The 16,406-nt window shown below is 46.3% G+C and overlaps 1 protein-coding gene across 3 annotated transcripts in view; it reads right to left on the bottom strand.

Annotated features, from left to right (window-relative positions):
* LOC119977701 (kelch-like protein 1) overlaps positions 1 to 16,406 on the bottom strand; it is a 358,199-nt gene that overhangs the window by 13,254 nt on the left and 328,539 nt on the right. For 2 of the 3 annotated variants that reach the window (XM_038818882.1, XM_038818883.1), the window contains 3 exons: positions 8,491 to 8,653; positions 2,256 to 2,468; positions 179 to 350 (listed from right to left, as the gene is read on the bottom strand). In XM_038818882.1, the coding sequence (XP_038674810.1) occupies positions 179 to 350; positions 2,256 to 2,468; positions 8,491 to 8,653 (548 nt within the window). Of the gene's footprint in view, positions 1 to 178; positions 351 to 2,255; positions 2,469 to 8,490; positions 8,654 to 16,406 lie in introns of those variants that run through there. The other variant, XM_038818884.1, reaches the window with a different exon arrangement.

The raw sequence follows: 16,406 nt of genomic DNA, 5'->3' as shown, positions 1-16,406 counted from the left end.
ACACTGAGTGCTTCTGCGTTATTACATTTACAAAATAATTAACTATTCCATAAAAACATTCTCACTCCTCAAATAGTGATAGATGAACGTGTACGTAGCAATGGCTCAAAAGGCAACACTTGGGGAAACAAAAGGACTATTAATGATCAGTCATTTTAAAAATGGCATGCTTTATTACCTGTGTCCATTCATTAGTCTGTGGATCGTATGATTCCATAGTGTTCAGGTAGGTTTGCCCATCATATCCACCAACTGCATACAGTTTGTCTCCTAGGAGACAGACTCCAACAGCATCTCGGGGGACGCTCACTGATGCTATTGTTGTCCAAGTGTCGGTCTTTGGATCGTACCTAATGTGTGAAAATGGAGGAACACATAATGAGAATAATTGTTCGAGCCCTGTATCATTGTTAAGTGTGAATAATCAAACAAGTTCATCCTTAACCAGTTTGATTATTTTAATAATCTGTGTACAGGGATTGCTAAATCACTTTAGACTCCATGAGTTTTGATTTTTGCGAACAGTATATTAGTGGCACATTATCAAATGTCTCCTGGATATCCATATACAGTACATCCATTGTCATTCTCCTGCCTATTACTTTAGTTCCTCCAAAAATGTAATTAGGTTTATTCAGCATGGCCTACTCTTTACAAATCCATGTTGGCTTGTTCTAATTAGTTTTTTTTTTCTTAAGTTCTCAGTCACTCCATCCTTCTATTACAGATCCTAATAAACTGTACACATGGTAGATTGTAAGAGGTCGTATGTATTCTGGGGGTCGGTCAGCTCAGTTGGCTGGACGGTTGGTTCGTGATGTACAGCGTCGCCAACAGCGCGGGTTCAATTCCCCGTACTGGCTGAGGTTATTCATGAAGGCCCCGCCTTCCCTACCTTACCCCTCGCCTGAGATGTGGTGACCCTCAAATTAAATCTCCACCAGTCAGCTCTCTCAAAAGAGGAGAGCAGCCGATAGTCCTCGGGGACTATGGTGTCTTTAAATTTACTCTGATTGTGGTAAAATGTGTACTGGCAATTATACAAAGATGATAATTGTGCTTAAAACTGTTCCTTATTTCAATGGAGTGCTTAATCAGTTTTTTTTTGGAAAGAAAAGAAAATTCACATGGACTAGAAATTCTCACACAGTAGCGAGTATGCAATGGATCTGATTTAGCGTGGGCACAGAGGTTTTGTCCACATATCGAAGGGGAAGCTATGGGCCCCTGCGCCTCACTGCATTAAGTGCCACTCAGGCACCTAATTGAACAGCAATTGGCCTTCCCTAGAATCAAGGACCCCGGAGGTCGATGTTTTGCCAAAAGCTCTCTGCCAATCAGAGGCCAGCAGCTCTTCCTTGCTCGGTAGCGCCAGCAGTGAGGCGGTGGCTGCTGCCGGTAAAGCACCAACCCAAAGCTCAGCATCGCTGACTGATCCAGGCAAGTGATACGGGGAGGGCGAATTGCGTGCTGGGGGAAAGAGGAAAGGCTGGGAAAGGGTTGGCAGCAAGGGAATGGGATTGGTTCTCAGTGCCCCTGCCTCCCTTTGCTGATGTTGGGTTCCTCGATCAGGCGCTGTGTGCTGTTGAATGAAGGACCTTCTCCTGGATGGTCATGAGCAACCACAGCGGTAGTTGAATGAGGCCCTTGAATTAATTGCCCACTTCAGGGCCTCCGTTAACAATGGGTTGGGAAGACCACCCATGAGCCTTCCTCCCATGGATCTAATGGGGTGGAGATGGGGAGATGGCTGGGTCCCCACCTGCCACAGTCATACTCGATTAAGTGGCCCCTGACACCAAACCCGGTATGGGGGAGGGCATTAAGTTCCACTCTGAGGGAATTGCACAGGGGATTCTGAGGAACTATCTCGTGAAAAGACATACAAGTTATCAAAGTGCTTAGTGACAAGATAGCACCAGAAAACCTGGGATGGGAACCCCCCCTCCCCCCGGCGTGGCGTGCTTCCGGTGGCGGAGGCAGCTCGCCATTGGCCAACAATGGTAATGCCTGTTTCCGTCGATGTCCAAGCCGTCTTGCCCGGCTCACCTGTCCTGCCGCCAGGGGCAGTCGCCCTCGCCGGGCCTGGAAGATCCCGCCGGCAGGCTGAGACTGGGCTGGAAAATCCCACCCTCGTCGTAATATTTTTTCAAGGTTTGGATTTGCATTGGACTTTTTATTCTTCACATTTTGCTTTGCGCACAAACGTTAAACATGTAGCTGCCACAGGGAGAAAGTAGATTTGCATCTTTCACCTCTCTACACAGTCTGAAAGTCGGGAACAGTGGTTCGAGGCTGGGGCGTCATGGCCTCCAACTGCATAAAGGAAACCGTCACATGTTGCTACACCCACGCCTCCTCTCCTTTTGGACATCGGAGTGCACATACTCCATTTATTGGTATGAGGGTCATAGCACTCAATAGACTTGAGGCAAGCGCTTCCATCTCTCCCTCCTACCGCATACAACCTGTTGACAAAGTGGAAGGTGCTCATTAAATCATCTGTTGTGAAAACCGCTCGATAGTTTGTATGTGGCAAACGGTATTCAAAGTAGAATGACATGATCATACGGCACAGGAGGAGGTAGTTTGGCTCATTATGCATGTGCCGACTCTCTGAAGGAGCTATCAGTGCCCTTTTCAAACAGCACATCGCCACACCACCAAACCTGCATATCTTTGGACGCAAAGGGGCAATTTTAGCCTGGTAAATCTCCTCCTGTTCAACTATCCATCCGATTTCATTCCAGCAATCTATTCAATTTGCTTTCACTGCCCTTTCAGCCACCTCATTCCAGGTCAGAATAAATCGATGCATGAGCAACTTTCATCTCAGTTTACCAATGATTTTAAATCTGCGCCATCTGGTTGCTGACCCTCCAGCCGGTGGAAACAGTTCCTCCCTTTTTGCTCCATCTAAACTCTTCAGCGTTTTGAACACCAGCTCAATCTTCCCTTCATTTCCTCTGCTGCCAGGAAGATAACCCCAGCTTCACATCCCCGAAACTATACTGGTTCATCTCCTCTCTGTTTGTTCCAAGACCTCGAGATCCTTCCTGAAGTGGCGTCCGAAGTTTGTCGCAATACACAAACCAGGTCCAGCAATGCTTATGATGGAAACATATTGCTGTAGAAAATTCTCCTGCTCACAGTAACCAAACTCTTACTGCTCTCTTTATGCTGAATTTACCCTGGGCTATATTCAAATAATTAAAGCCCTCCCCCCTTCTTAATAATTCAATAATTCTTGCGTTACTCTATCATTTATTTGGAAATTGGATCCTCAACATGTTTCCATCTAGTTGGTGGCCTTTACGCTACACTGAGCAATGTAATTGCAATGCTTTTATTCCTTGGCTCCAGCCAAATTGATTCTGTCCTTTACCCCTCTGGGACATTCTTTCTCTCTCAAGCAATGTTCCCCTCAATCAATGTTGCCACCCCTCCTCCATTTCTTCCTTTCCTATCTTTCCTGAAAATCCTATCACCGGGAATCTTTAACATCCAGTCCTGCACTTCTTTGAGCCATGTCTCCATTATAGCCGCGACATCCAGGCCAAGATTTCCCGGTCCCGCCAGTCCGGCTCAAAGTCAATGGGAATTTGGCTGCCATTCCGAATTTTCCGTCCCGCCCACGATTGGGTTCTGCCTGAAAATCCTGGCCCATATTTCCACATGGCTATCTGTGCCTTTAACTCACCAATCTAATTGACCATGCTCCATCCATTCACAAATCTGCACATTAAGCTCATTTTGGTCTTTATTACTTTCTCCCTTACAATGAACCCACCTAATAATTTACTATTCCCTAGTGCTATTCGTCTCTCTGTATTGTGTGTACCTTGGTATTCCTCTTTAATATTACCTCCTGCTTCCCACACCATGCCAAGTTAGTTTAAACCCTTCTCTATTTAGGTACAATCTATCCAACCCAAGCATCATTGGTCCCAATCTCCCAAGTATCTTAAGCCTTCCCCCCTGCACCATCTTTCTATACAGACATTCATCTGCATTGTTTTCCTATTTCTACACTTGCGAGTGGCTAGGAGTATCCATAAAATCCCTACAGTGCAGAAGGAGGCCATTTGGCCCATCAGGTCTGCACCAACCTCTGAAAGAGCACCTCACTGAGGGCCACCCCCCCCCCCCCCCCCCCATCCCTCAGACCTCGTAACCCCACCAAACCTGCACATCATTGGACGCAAGGGGGCAATTTTAGCCTGGCCAATCCACCTAACCTGCACATCTGTTCCTACCTTTGGAGGTCGTGTTTGCAAATTTCCTACCTCGCTCCGTAAATCCTGACTGAAGGACTACATTCCTCTTTCTACCTTATTCTATATCACCATTCCATTCCAAAATGCATCAATTCCATGAGTTTTCTTGATCTCGCCAACGGAAGTCCACTTTACAGCAGAGTGTATTTTGTTAGGTTTAGTGTCATTGTCCTCATGTTTGGAAGTACCTTGAGATAAAACTGAAGAAACATACTTTTATTTTATGGGGGGGAGGGGTGTAAAACTGTTCCCTTTCATCCTCCAGTGGAGCCTCTTCCTCACCACTTGCTGATGATACCTGATTTTCATTTTGTTGGCATCAATGGAATAAATAATTGTTCTACCAGATTACAAGTAAATTCTTACCCATCCACTTTGATTAGTTTTTTGTGTTCAAGGTCAGTAGCATTAGTGCTGAGGAATGGAACTCTTCCCTCCATTTTTCAGTCAGTACTAAGAATTGATTATGTGCTGAATACAACAACCTTCAGCGTTGCCTTGACCTCAAATCTGAACAACAGCTCCATTGTACCAAGCTGACAATAGTATTCCCCACGCCAAAGAACTGTCTGACTGATAGCGTCAATTAATGACTAATAAACTTCACCTGTTATTGTGGAGTCACATTCATCAGTATCCAACTTGAGATGAAGATAAAGTGATTTTACTTAAGTGCAATTCCAAATGCCAGAGAGAGAGGGAGAGTCAGAAAGAGAGATGAGGACAGAGAATTAAACAGCCCACCTTGCATCTGCACTGGTTCCAGGGACAATTTTGGTTTGTTTTTTATGTGGTGCTCGCCCTCCAGTGGAAAAAGTCAGGGAAGAGACTGATTCCAAAGGTTTTCCAGCAGCATTCTAACACTGGGAGCAGCATTAATTGTTTTATGTTGAGGCACAAACTTGCTCGAGGGAGCAACTCTTGCCTCAGAAAGCTGGGGGCCAAACAGATGACCAGCAGACCAGTAACCACCAGAAGCAGTCGCCAATGCTGAGGAGTCTGGTCTGTCAGGGAAGTCCTCAGCTTGGGATTGTGGCGAAGGGGTGAGCAGAGACAAGTGAGTGTTTGGGGAGGGGGGGGGGGCAGTTTCAAGAGAGTAGGAGGTGGATGAAAGAGGAATGACTTTGGAGATATGTCTACGATGGATCCAGGAGGTTCACGAAAGAGATCCCACTCCCCTTGCCAGCTACCAGCACATGCAGCTATGGGTAAGATACCAAGGAAAGCAAGATGCGACCCTTAAGTGGCCACTAATTGGCTGCTTCAGGGCCCCAGCAGGCCGAAGGGTTCGCAGGCCACCCAATACCTTCTAATCCTGCCAGCTCCCGATAAATTTGGGGTTGGGCGGGAAGGCCACCTGCTGGATTTTACATGCACCTCTGCATTCAAGCCCTCGAGGAGAATACAAAATCTATTCTTTCTCACCTTGTTTAATATGGCTGTACGAGTTCATTAACCAGCCACAATTTGCAGTGTTTTGAGCACAATTCATGGTTTTGTCATTTGTTTGTTAAACCAACCATCCTCACTCTCAGTTAAACAGAATATTTGATGGTTGAAGGGTATTGGACAGGTGGCTCATACCATTTCAACTACTTGTGTTTAATGTCATTTTTAATGTGGCAACATGTCCCAATCTACTTCTCAGAGATGTTTTAGACAATATTTAGCACTGAGCTACAGAGGACAGGTAACGAGAGTTTGGTAAAAGAGGTAGTCCAAAGATGCATCTTAACAGGATGGAATGTTGGCGAGATCTAGGGAGGGAAGTCCAGGGGCAGAATTCTCCGTCCCTGTTTTCTGGTGTGGCGCGACCCCGCCGGCAGCAGAATCCTGGGCGCAATTCTCCAATCGGGAGAAATGTGTCCCAACGCCGGAGTGAAAACCGGAGTGTTTCACTCCGGTGTCGGAGGCCGCTCCCAGCCCCCTATTCTCCCGCCCATGAAAGCGGCGCCGTGTAAATTGCGCAGTGCCGCGTAAATGACGTCACCCACGCATGCGCAGGTTGGCCGACGCCAACCCGCACACATATGCGGTTGCCGTCCTCCCCGCGGCCGCCCCGCAAGAAGGTGTCGGGTGGATCTTGCGGGGCGGCAGAGGAAAGGAGGTTCTCCTTCAGAGAGGCTGGCCTGCCGATCGGTGGGCACCGATCGCGGGCCAGACCCATTTTGAGCCCCCCCCCGGTGCAAGTAACCCCCTCCCACAGGCCACCCCCCCCCAAGCATTCCCGCGCTGTTTCCGCCGGTAGCGACCAGGTGTGGATGGCGCTGGCGGGAACCTGTCATGTTGGGGCGGCCGCTTAGCCCATCCGGGCCGGAGAATCGCCGCTCGCCCGTTACAAACTGCGAGCGCCGATTCTCCCAGCGGCCAGCCGTGAATCTTGCCGCGCTGATTTGGGGGGGTTGGGAGAATCGCGTGCCGGTGCCGGGGCAGCGTGGCGGGACTCGCTCGGCGCCACGGCGATTCTCCCACCCGGTGAGGGGGGGCGGGAATTCCGCCCCCTAAGTCCCGGCAGCCGGCCAATGGGGTTTCCCATTGTAGCCACCCCGACACTGTCGGGAAATCCACGGGTGTGAGTGCGCTGCCGGCAATACGGAGGATCCCGCTGATGAATAATCCAGCCCCAGACGTTTCTGCTTTGGTAGGTGAAGACATGGGCCTGTTGGAGCGATGAAGATCTGGGATACTGTGCACGAGACTAGAAATAGAAGAGCACAGAGACATCAGTGGGTTGAAGAACTGCTGGATAGGGTGGGATGAAGCCAAGTGGATTGAAAACCAAATGAGAATTTTAAAATTGAGCCGATGTCAGACCGGAAATGCATCCGAGAGTATTTGGCTGTTCACGTACGTCCTCCCTGGAAACATGCATGGCAGAGGCCCGAGGTGCACACTGCGCTGCCTCTGCTGGTACTGGGGCCTGTGCACCAGATTGCGGCTGAAGTATACTTCGCAAACAGCAAAGCAAGAAATGTCTGTTCACAGAGAGCATTTGAAAAAAATAAATCTTTGTGATCTACAGCAAACAGAACTCATGACCAAAACTACAGCAGCATTTCCCACTAAAAACAGGTTGATTCCTTCAGGAAAACTGCAGTGAGTGGTGAATAACTGCACAACACATTTTATGTGCCTAAAATCAATCCCACCAGTTATTTATCGAAGTGTGTTCCCCAGATGTGATTGATGGATGAATTCCCAAATTATCTCTATTCTGGTCAGGAACAGTGCTGTCTATATACGGCCCTCTATAAATGCTCTATCATCTTTCTTGCAGAATGTTCAAGTTCTGGATGCCCATGTTGTGGGTAAGTACATAACTGGGCATAATGGAGGCATCGGTCAACACTGTCAGGAACATTGGCCCTGTTGTGAAGAAGTATCAGCAGAAAATGGAATGGTTGTAGAGGTGGATTGGGGTCCTATCCTTTTCCACTTGAGTGTCAGATGAACAGCAGATGGCAAACTGCGAAAGATCCAAGCCTCCTTTCATTATCCTCCAGGCAGGCCAGTCAACAGAGAAACATTAATTAACAAATTCAGATTTTCCAGCATAGTTTCGAATTACCCATGAGGAACTTCACGAGGATTAAGGAAGCAAATGGCCTCTCCCTATGTGGCACATGAAGGGACCCAATTCCTTTCCAGGAGTAAAGGACTCTGTGTGACTTCACTGCAAACCATTTGGTTTCAGCTGGGGTTCCACACCCACCCCCTACCATTGCTTCCCAGAACGGAAAGTCAAAGTGCCCCTTTGTCAGGGCTCTAAATACTCACAAAACAGACCTGCGGAGGGTCAATCAAAGCAGACCGTGCCCCTTGGCCACCATCTGACAAAATGACCATTGAGAGTTCTTCCTGGTGTAACTCGTACTCCCAGCTTGTGGCCCCAGCCTCCCAACTTTCCCCTGAGTCTCATTTGATCAGGAAGAGGCTCTGTGCTCTCTGTAAGGCCCTTGTAGAAACTCCAAGGGATGTAGAGACCCAGGACAGATAAGAGATCCTGCTTTAATCATACACTTGGGGAATACAGGGTACTGAATGTATTCATAGGGAGTTTTCTTCCACCCCCCGCCCGGACTCTTTCAAAGCATTGATGCACATCAATCACCTTGTCTCATTTACAATCCAGTATATATCACAAATATCAGACTGAGACTGCCACAACCTACTCAGATTGGAATATGCTCTTAAAAGTGTATGCCCTACTCACTTGCCATTTAATGCTGCCACTCCCACTGTGCTTCTAGCAATGGACATACTGGCCACAAACGTCCACTGGCGGGCTTGTGGATCCCATCTCTCTACTGTGTTCAGGTAACTCCAACCATCGTGGCCACCTACTGCGTACATGGGTCCTTCCAATACGGCAACTCCTGAAAAAGATAGAAATTTGATGATGGAGTGGACAAAAATTATGAATCATGGTGCTCCAGGTAATGAAATTATGTGGGAAAGCCTGGATGTACCAAGGGCTCTCTTTCTGTCTGATATTGATCATATGTCAGAAGCAATGCTTCACAGAACCCTTCCATCAACTTGCTTTACTGATACAAATTACAGCAAAGCCGTTTCTTATAGTGTATGTCCTCCAGTTCATCAATAATATTACATGACGCACGTTATCATTTATCAAGTGGAGCTTTTAAATTGATTTTTTTTTTACAGTTATCTTTTTATTCTTTAAGTGGTTGCATAGATTGCTGCCAATGCATCTGAAATTGACCACACATTAGGGAAAATCTAAATAATTGCCTTGCAGTGGTCAGTTCACAGGGGTGACATCGAATGTGATGTCACGGGGGAGGGGAGGGGGGGGAGGTTGGGGTGGGGGTTGCCTTCACCAGGAATGGAAGGTACCGCTGGCATGGAGGGCTGGATAATTCCTATCTCTCCCATCTCCTCCAGCCCTGCAATAATACCCGCGCTCCTCCAATTCTGGCCTCTTGAGTGTTCCAGTGACATTGCCATTACCCCGCCATTTTTCCATTTTGTCCAATGCCTCCTTGCAATTTAATCCTTTTGAGACCAGGCATAAGTCTGGTAAAATTGCACCGTCTTTTCTCCGAGGGTTACATATCCTTCCTGAGGTGTGGTGCCAAGGGCTGCTCACGGTAACTCCAGGAGTGATTCTCCTCTCTTCAATGTGTTGACTTCTTTGCTGGTGGCACAGCCGCACAATGGTTAGCACTGTTGCTTCACAGGGCCAGGGACCCTTGTTTGATTCCCGGCTTGGGTCATTTTGCGGAGTCTGCACGTTCTCCCAGTGTCTGCTTGGGTTTCCTCCGGGTGCTCCAGTTTCTTCCCACATGTCCCGAAAGACATGCTTGTTCGGTGAATTGGACCTTCTGAATTCTCCCTCCGTATACCCGAACAGGCGCCGGTGTGTGGCAATTAGGGAATTTTCCCAGTAACTTTGTTGCAGTGTTAATGTAAGCCTACTTGTGACAATAAAGGTTATTATTACAATCGGGTCAATGATCAACTTGAGATCCCCAGCATGGCATTCATGCGGGCTCTTTCGTTAAAGTGCTGGGGCATGTTCTGCGAACATTGATAGGCAATTTAGTTCATTCCTGATCCTGTCCTTGTCAGCGCCCACATCAACACACCATATGGACAGTTGTGGATCAAGATGCCTGCATGATGTTCCTTCCCAGAATGTTGTTGTCAACTTTAGCATGATGGCTGAGGTCAATTAACATGGTACCAACCCAATATCAATCAATCAGCATGGTAGCATTGTGGATAGCACAATTGCTTCACAGCTCCAGGGTCTCCGGTTCGATTCCGGCTTGGGTCACTGTCTGTGCGGAGTCTGCACATCCTCCCCGTGTGTGCGTGGGTTTCCTCCGGGTGCTCCGGTTTCCTCCCACAGTCCAAAGATGTGCAGGTTAGGTGGATTGGCCATGATAAATTGCCCTTAGTGTCCAAAATTGCCCTTAGTGTTGGGTGGGGTTACTGGGTTATAGGGAGGAGGTGTTGACCTCGGGTAGGGTGCTCTTTCCAGGAGCCGGTGCAGACTCGATGGGCTGTGTGGCCTCCTTCTGCACTCTAAATTCTATGATAATTCTAAAACCAGGAAATGGAAGTGTCACCAACAGCAGCATTTTATGTTTGGGGTGCGTGTGGCATCAATAATTATGTACACACCTTTGATAATATTGTTTGGGTTAAAACAAAGTGAATCCAGATGAAAGTTGTCATTTTATTTTCAGCAATGCAGACGAGGTCAAAAGAAAGCCGATGAGCAACGGTGACCTTCACAGAGGTCTGCAGTCTCACAGGGTGAAGTTAAGGGTCCACTCAAACCACAACTGTAGCATTGATGCAAAGCAGTCTCACAACAACTTACATTTACAATGCTTGTTTCATCTAAGAACATGTCCCAAGGTGTTTCACAAATAGCTGCAAGGAAAATAGAGATTAAGGCGGAAAGGTGGCAATTAGGAGCAGTGATTGAAGGCCTGGCCAAAACGGCTTTGCAGTAATGCTAACCTTGCGGGAATGCCCATAAAACACATTCACACTGCAAAACATTGCAGTATTGTATTACACACCTCACTCAAAGCTCTGAATATCAGTACATTCAGAAATCCGAAAGCTCCCTTAACGTGACTACTTACCTGGTGTCACTGGGAAATTTATTCCAGAATTAGTTTAAAGTTTTAATTGTTAAATTATTAATAAAACAGTCGTTAACGGACAATTGTCTTAAAGTCTTTGAATAACTATTGCATCTGTTGAGTGGATAGAAGTGGTAACTTATTTGAGTTTAAAAAGTACACAGTTGTGTAATATATAAAGGACAAATGAGACAGGGTTGTATCGTTTATTCCAGTGACAGCCTGTTCCAAATTTAATAAGAAAAATGCCAAAATGAATGCCCTCAATATGGACTTCAATCAAGGCATTACAAAGATGATAAATGATACTATTTCCAAAACAAAGGCCTACAAGGGAAGACTGTCCCATCTGAGGTCAGCCTTGGCTCTCCCTGTAATTACTAGGCCTGCCTTCAGGGAACCTTTCTTACAAAGTGAGCAGGAAAATTCTATTACATTTAATTGGTTTCCAAAGTCTCTGCTTGTTGAATTATTTACGCTTGGATATTGGACCAGGATTCTTTTTCTTCTTTTTCTGACTCCTGTTTGAAAGTGTCGGCGAAATGCCGAGGGTCAATGCCGTCCATTTCTGTCACTTAATTTTATATAACTGCAGATTAAAATTCCTCCCACCATTTTATGGAAGAGCGGGCTCAGTCAAGCACGTCTCCATCAGGGATTCGTGGCAGTGAAGGCGATTTCACAAGCTGTGCTGAGTGCCTGCAATGTTCATGTCTGATAACTAATCACTCCCCTTAACAGAGGAGCACTGTGGAAAAACTGTGGCCATAAGTTACCAAGAGATGTAGATTCAACTGAATGAAATTCAGTTACTAATTTTATGCATAAAATAAGGAGCAGGTATCACAGCAGTCTAATCCATGCCTTTTTGTGGTGGTTTGGTACAAGGAGATTGAGGGACTGTCATTAATCACATAACAAATAAATGCAACAGACCAGAATTCGGAGCCTTAGAGGAATTGTCCTCTGCAGCTGAAGTGATTACTAACCACCAGTAACTTATCACATTTAGGAAGACAATTGCTTCATGGCTACTTTATTGGCAAAGCAAATGCCCACTAAGATGTTTGACAGCCGAACACCTTATAAATAATGGCTCATAACATCCTTTATTTTTCCCTTGCTGGTGACCAGTCAGCTTCAGGTTTGAGGCAATGACCAATGTATATTTTTATCAATCACCCAAAGATTTTTCTGGATCAACTAATGCAATTGCAGGCCAGCCTCGGACTTGCGGCACAATTGGTTCCTGAAATCCACGTGGAAAGTCAAATGTGTAAGTCAGAACCAATTTTTCCATTAGAACAACGTTATAAGTTGGGGATTGGTTCCTGAACCAGGGCCTGATACCCTGTTGTTATGGACAGGAGGGTTAATTTAAACTGCCCTGATTTCTCCTGTCTGTAAACAGAAAGGTGTTTTGATTTTGATTTTCCCCTTTATAAGTTGTGCTGGATTTTTCCCAACCCTTAAAGGTGGAGTGTTCCAATCCTTAAATAGCTTAAACAGCAAACACAAGGTAAGATAAAATAAAAGGAGTTGGTTTATTTTTACACCCCACACACACACACATGGTTTTGCAATTTCTGCTCCTTTTGCATTCATACAATACAAAGGGGAAAGGAAATGCAAGTTAGGGTTTTACGTGTGCACAGGGTCCAGAATCAAAAAGCTAATGGGATGTTTTTAAAAGGAGCGGTTGACTGTTGCAGGGTGATCCATCTTTCCAGAAACCCACTAGTAGAGAAAGCACGTAGAGTTGAGATAGTCTGGGAGGCACAAATTACAATGATCCAGCTTTGGGGCAGCATGGTGGCACAGCGGTTAGCACTGCTGCCTCACAGCTCCAGGGCCCGGGTTCAATTTCGGCCTTGGGTTTACTTGTATGGGGTTTACACGTTGTCTCCGTGTGTGCGTGGGTTTCTTCCGGGTGCTCCGGTTTCCTCCCACAGTCCAAAGATGTGCAGGTTAGGTGGATTGACCATGCTAAAATTACCCCTTAGTGTCCGAAGGTTATGTGGGGATATGGGGTTCCAGGGATGGGGCAGGGGTGTGGGCCTGGGTGGGGTGCTCTTTCGGAGGATCGGTGCAGATACATAGAATCATGAAATTATAGAATTTACAGTGCAGAAGGGGGCCATTTGGCTCGAGTCTGTACAGGCCCTTGGAAAGAGCACCCTACTTAAGCCCACATGTCCACCCTACCCTCGTAACCCAGTTACCCCACTTAACCTTTTTTTGGACACTAAGGGCAATTTAGCGTGGCCAATCAACCTAACCTGCACACCTTTGGACAGTGGGAGGAAACCGGACCCGGAGGAAACCCACGCAGACACTGGGAGAAAGTGCAGATGCCGCACAGTCACCCGAGGCCGGAATTGAACCCAGGACCCTGGAGCTGTGAGGCAGCAGTGCTGACCACTGTGCTACCGTGCAGCCGCGATGGGCCAAATGGCCTCCATCTGCACTGTGGAGATTCCATGTTTCTACAATGAGGGCCAGAGTTCTTTCTGCTGCTTGATGGTAAGATTGCGGACAGCGCAGGCTGCCTGCCTGGAGCTAATGTTTCCCTTTGGAGGTCAAACGAAGACTGCCTATAAGATCCAAAAGATGGAAAATGAAAGGAGTTCAGATAGCTTAAATCTCAGTCATTTAAAAAAATAAATAAATTTAGAGTACCCAATTATTTTTTCCAATTAAGGGGCAATTTAGCGTGGCCAATCCACCTACTCTGCACATTTTTGAGTTGTGGGGGCAAAACCCACGCAGACACGGGGAGAATGCGCAAACTCCACACGGACAGTGACCCGGAGCCGGGATCGATCCTGGGACCTCAGCGCCGTGAGGCAGCTGTGCTAACCACTAGGCCACCGTGCTGCCCTAAATCTCAGTCATGTGCCGGTTTCAGATTGTTTACGGGGGCACTGTTTGGTAATCATTCTGTGCTGGAACAGGTAACGCTTACATCATTAGCAAACAGCAGCCTTTGTTCAGAGCTGGCTGGGACAGACATCTTGTTACCGAGACCATTATGTTGGCTTGGCTGGAATACTCCTGCAATGCAAGGAATGCTACATTCCAGAAGGTGTGAAGTTTTAGCCATTGTTCACTTTCAAACTTCTCGGAACTTCCAGAAGCTTGCACGTGACCAGCTGGTATATACTTCTTGCCATCTCAAGCAGACTCTATTTTCACCAAAATAACCCAGAATTTTGTACTCAATAGATTGTAAAAAAGCAACATAGCAATAATTAAAATTATATCGCATAAAATCCAAAAAAAGTTTGGAAACACAAAGATTCACCAAATAAAAATGCGTCTGAACATAAACTGGACATCTTGAGCCACAGAGATGGGTGATGCAGACGTTAATGCGCATCTATCAATATTGGAACTTGTTGGCCTGTATACTGTAGCGCCGTTAAGTCAAAACAGGGTGTCAATTTATAAATGTTGTTAAGTGCTGTTCATTGTTGTTCATTGTAACTCGAACGTCATAAAGTCGAGAACTGCCTGCATGGGCACTTTAACCATGACCCATTCTGGTTACACATGAACCAAGCAATCAGGCCATTAGCTTTTCTTTCCCCAAATCTTTGATGTCATCTCCCATTTGTTTGCTTTTTGAATTGCTCCTTATATAGAACATAGAACATACATTAAGGAGGCCATTCGGCCCATCGAGTCTGCACCGACCCACTTAAGTCCTCACGTCCACCCTATCCCGGTAACCGAATAACCCCTCCTAACCTTTTTTGACACTCAGGGCAATTTAGCATGGACAATCCACCTAACCTACACGTCTTTGGACTGTGAGAGGAAACCGGAGCACCCGGAGGAAACCCACGCACACACGGGGAGGATGTGCAGACTCCGCACAGACAGTTACCCAGCGGGGAATCGAACCTGGGACCCTGGCGCTATGAAGCCACAGTTCTAGCTACTTGTGCTGCCGTGTGCCCACCTCATTTAACCGTTTATTTCTTTTTTCAGTCTGAGTGGTGACTCAGTTGGTCGTACTCTTGCCTTGCGTCAGAATGTTGTTCGTTTCAGTCCCATTCCAGGGTTTGAGTACAAAAATAAACTTCAGTGCATCTGAGGGAGTGCTGACCCGTACTGTTGGAAATGCTATCTTTCTAATGTGATGTCAAACTCAGGCCCTATTTGCCCTGCCAGGTAGATGCTCCCATACCAGCCTCCCCGAACAGGTGCCGGAATGTGGCGACTAGGGGCTTTTCACAGTAACTTCATTGAAGCCTACTCATGACAATAAGCGATTTTCATTTCATTTCATGTGAACGATTCTCTGGCACTATTTTGAAGAAGAACAGGGCATTATTTATTTATTTAAAAATCTTTAGTGTCACAAGTAGGCTTGCATTAACACTGCAATGAAGTTACTGTGATATTCCCGATATCCTGGCCAATATCACAAAAACAGATCAGCTGGTCATGATCATATTGCTGTTTGTGGGAAAGGACGGCTACCCCATTCCCTCATGATGGAAGTGACTACACCGAAAACACTATGGGATGACCAGGGGTTATGAACGGCGTTATATTTGTATGCAGGTCTTTCATTTTTGTTATTTCTTCTGCACTGTAAATTCTATGATTCTAAAGATGAAGTAATCCTCAAGTATTACCCTTTTTAAAACTGATAGTATGTATTTAAATCTCCCAGGATGGTTACATTTGTGCAAAACTAAAGGGCTACCATGGGCAAATGAAGTGGAGTCTTGCAAATGGTTATTGTTAAACAGATTGAATGGCTGGGTGCTTACGGACTGAAGACAAAAGAAATCACTATTCTGACAGGGCCTCAATTTTAATTCTATACTTAAGAAATCTACTGCTATGACATACAGTATACTTATTACCCTTGATGAGCAAGTATACTGCTACCTCTAAATTGGAAAGGGCTGCATTAAAGGAAGTGAGGGGCCTGATTTTCATGTCAGAAGTGGGAATTGGGAAACTGGACGAACTCCGTAGCTGCATTCCTGCTGCTGTCTCACGACTGCTGGGACTCTGGATATTCTGGGGGCCCATGAATGAAATGGCCCCAGATTGGGCAGGGTAAAAGGCCCACCCTCATTGCCAAAAACACCTCTCCCCAGTAGCCCTGATGAAATCCAGGGCTCAGTTATGTATAGCTGAACCTTCTCATCACTTCAACACCCCCCTCACCCTCTTTCCCTTCATCCTATTTCCCTTTATAATTCACTCAATCCCCCAATTCCCCCACTGTCCTCTTCCCCCCCCCACCCTCAGCCACTCGACCTCTAACCCTCACCTGTTCGTCCTCAATCCTCACCCTCAGCCCCAACCCTCGCATCTGATCCTCTCACCTATTATCCAATCGATGAACATAAATTACCAACTCTTTTATAACAGTTAGAAGCCATTGAATATCACACAAACATCCTTGAGCACACAAATGTAGTCTTCAAACCGACCATGTGAACAAAGACAAATACTTGTAAACATTAAGCAGTTGGCG

The sequence above is a fragment of the Scyliorhinus canicula genome, chromosome 14 (genome assembly GCF_902713615.1).
Source record: "Scyliorhinus canicula chromosome 14, sScyCan1.1, whole genome shotgun sequence".
Taxonomy (NCBI): domain Eukaryota; kingdom Metazoa; phylum Chordata; class Chondrichthyes; order Carcharhiniformes; family Scyliorhinidae; genus Scyliorhinus; species Scyliorhinus canicula.
This window is presented reverse-complemented; position numbering and strand designations above follow the sequence as displayed.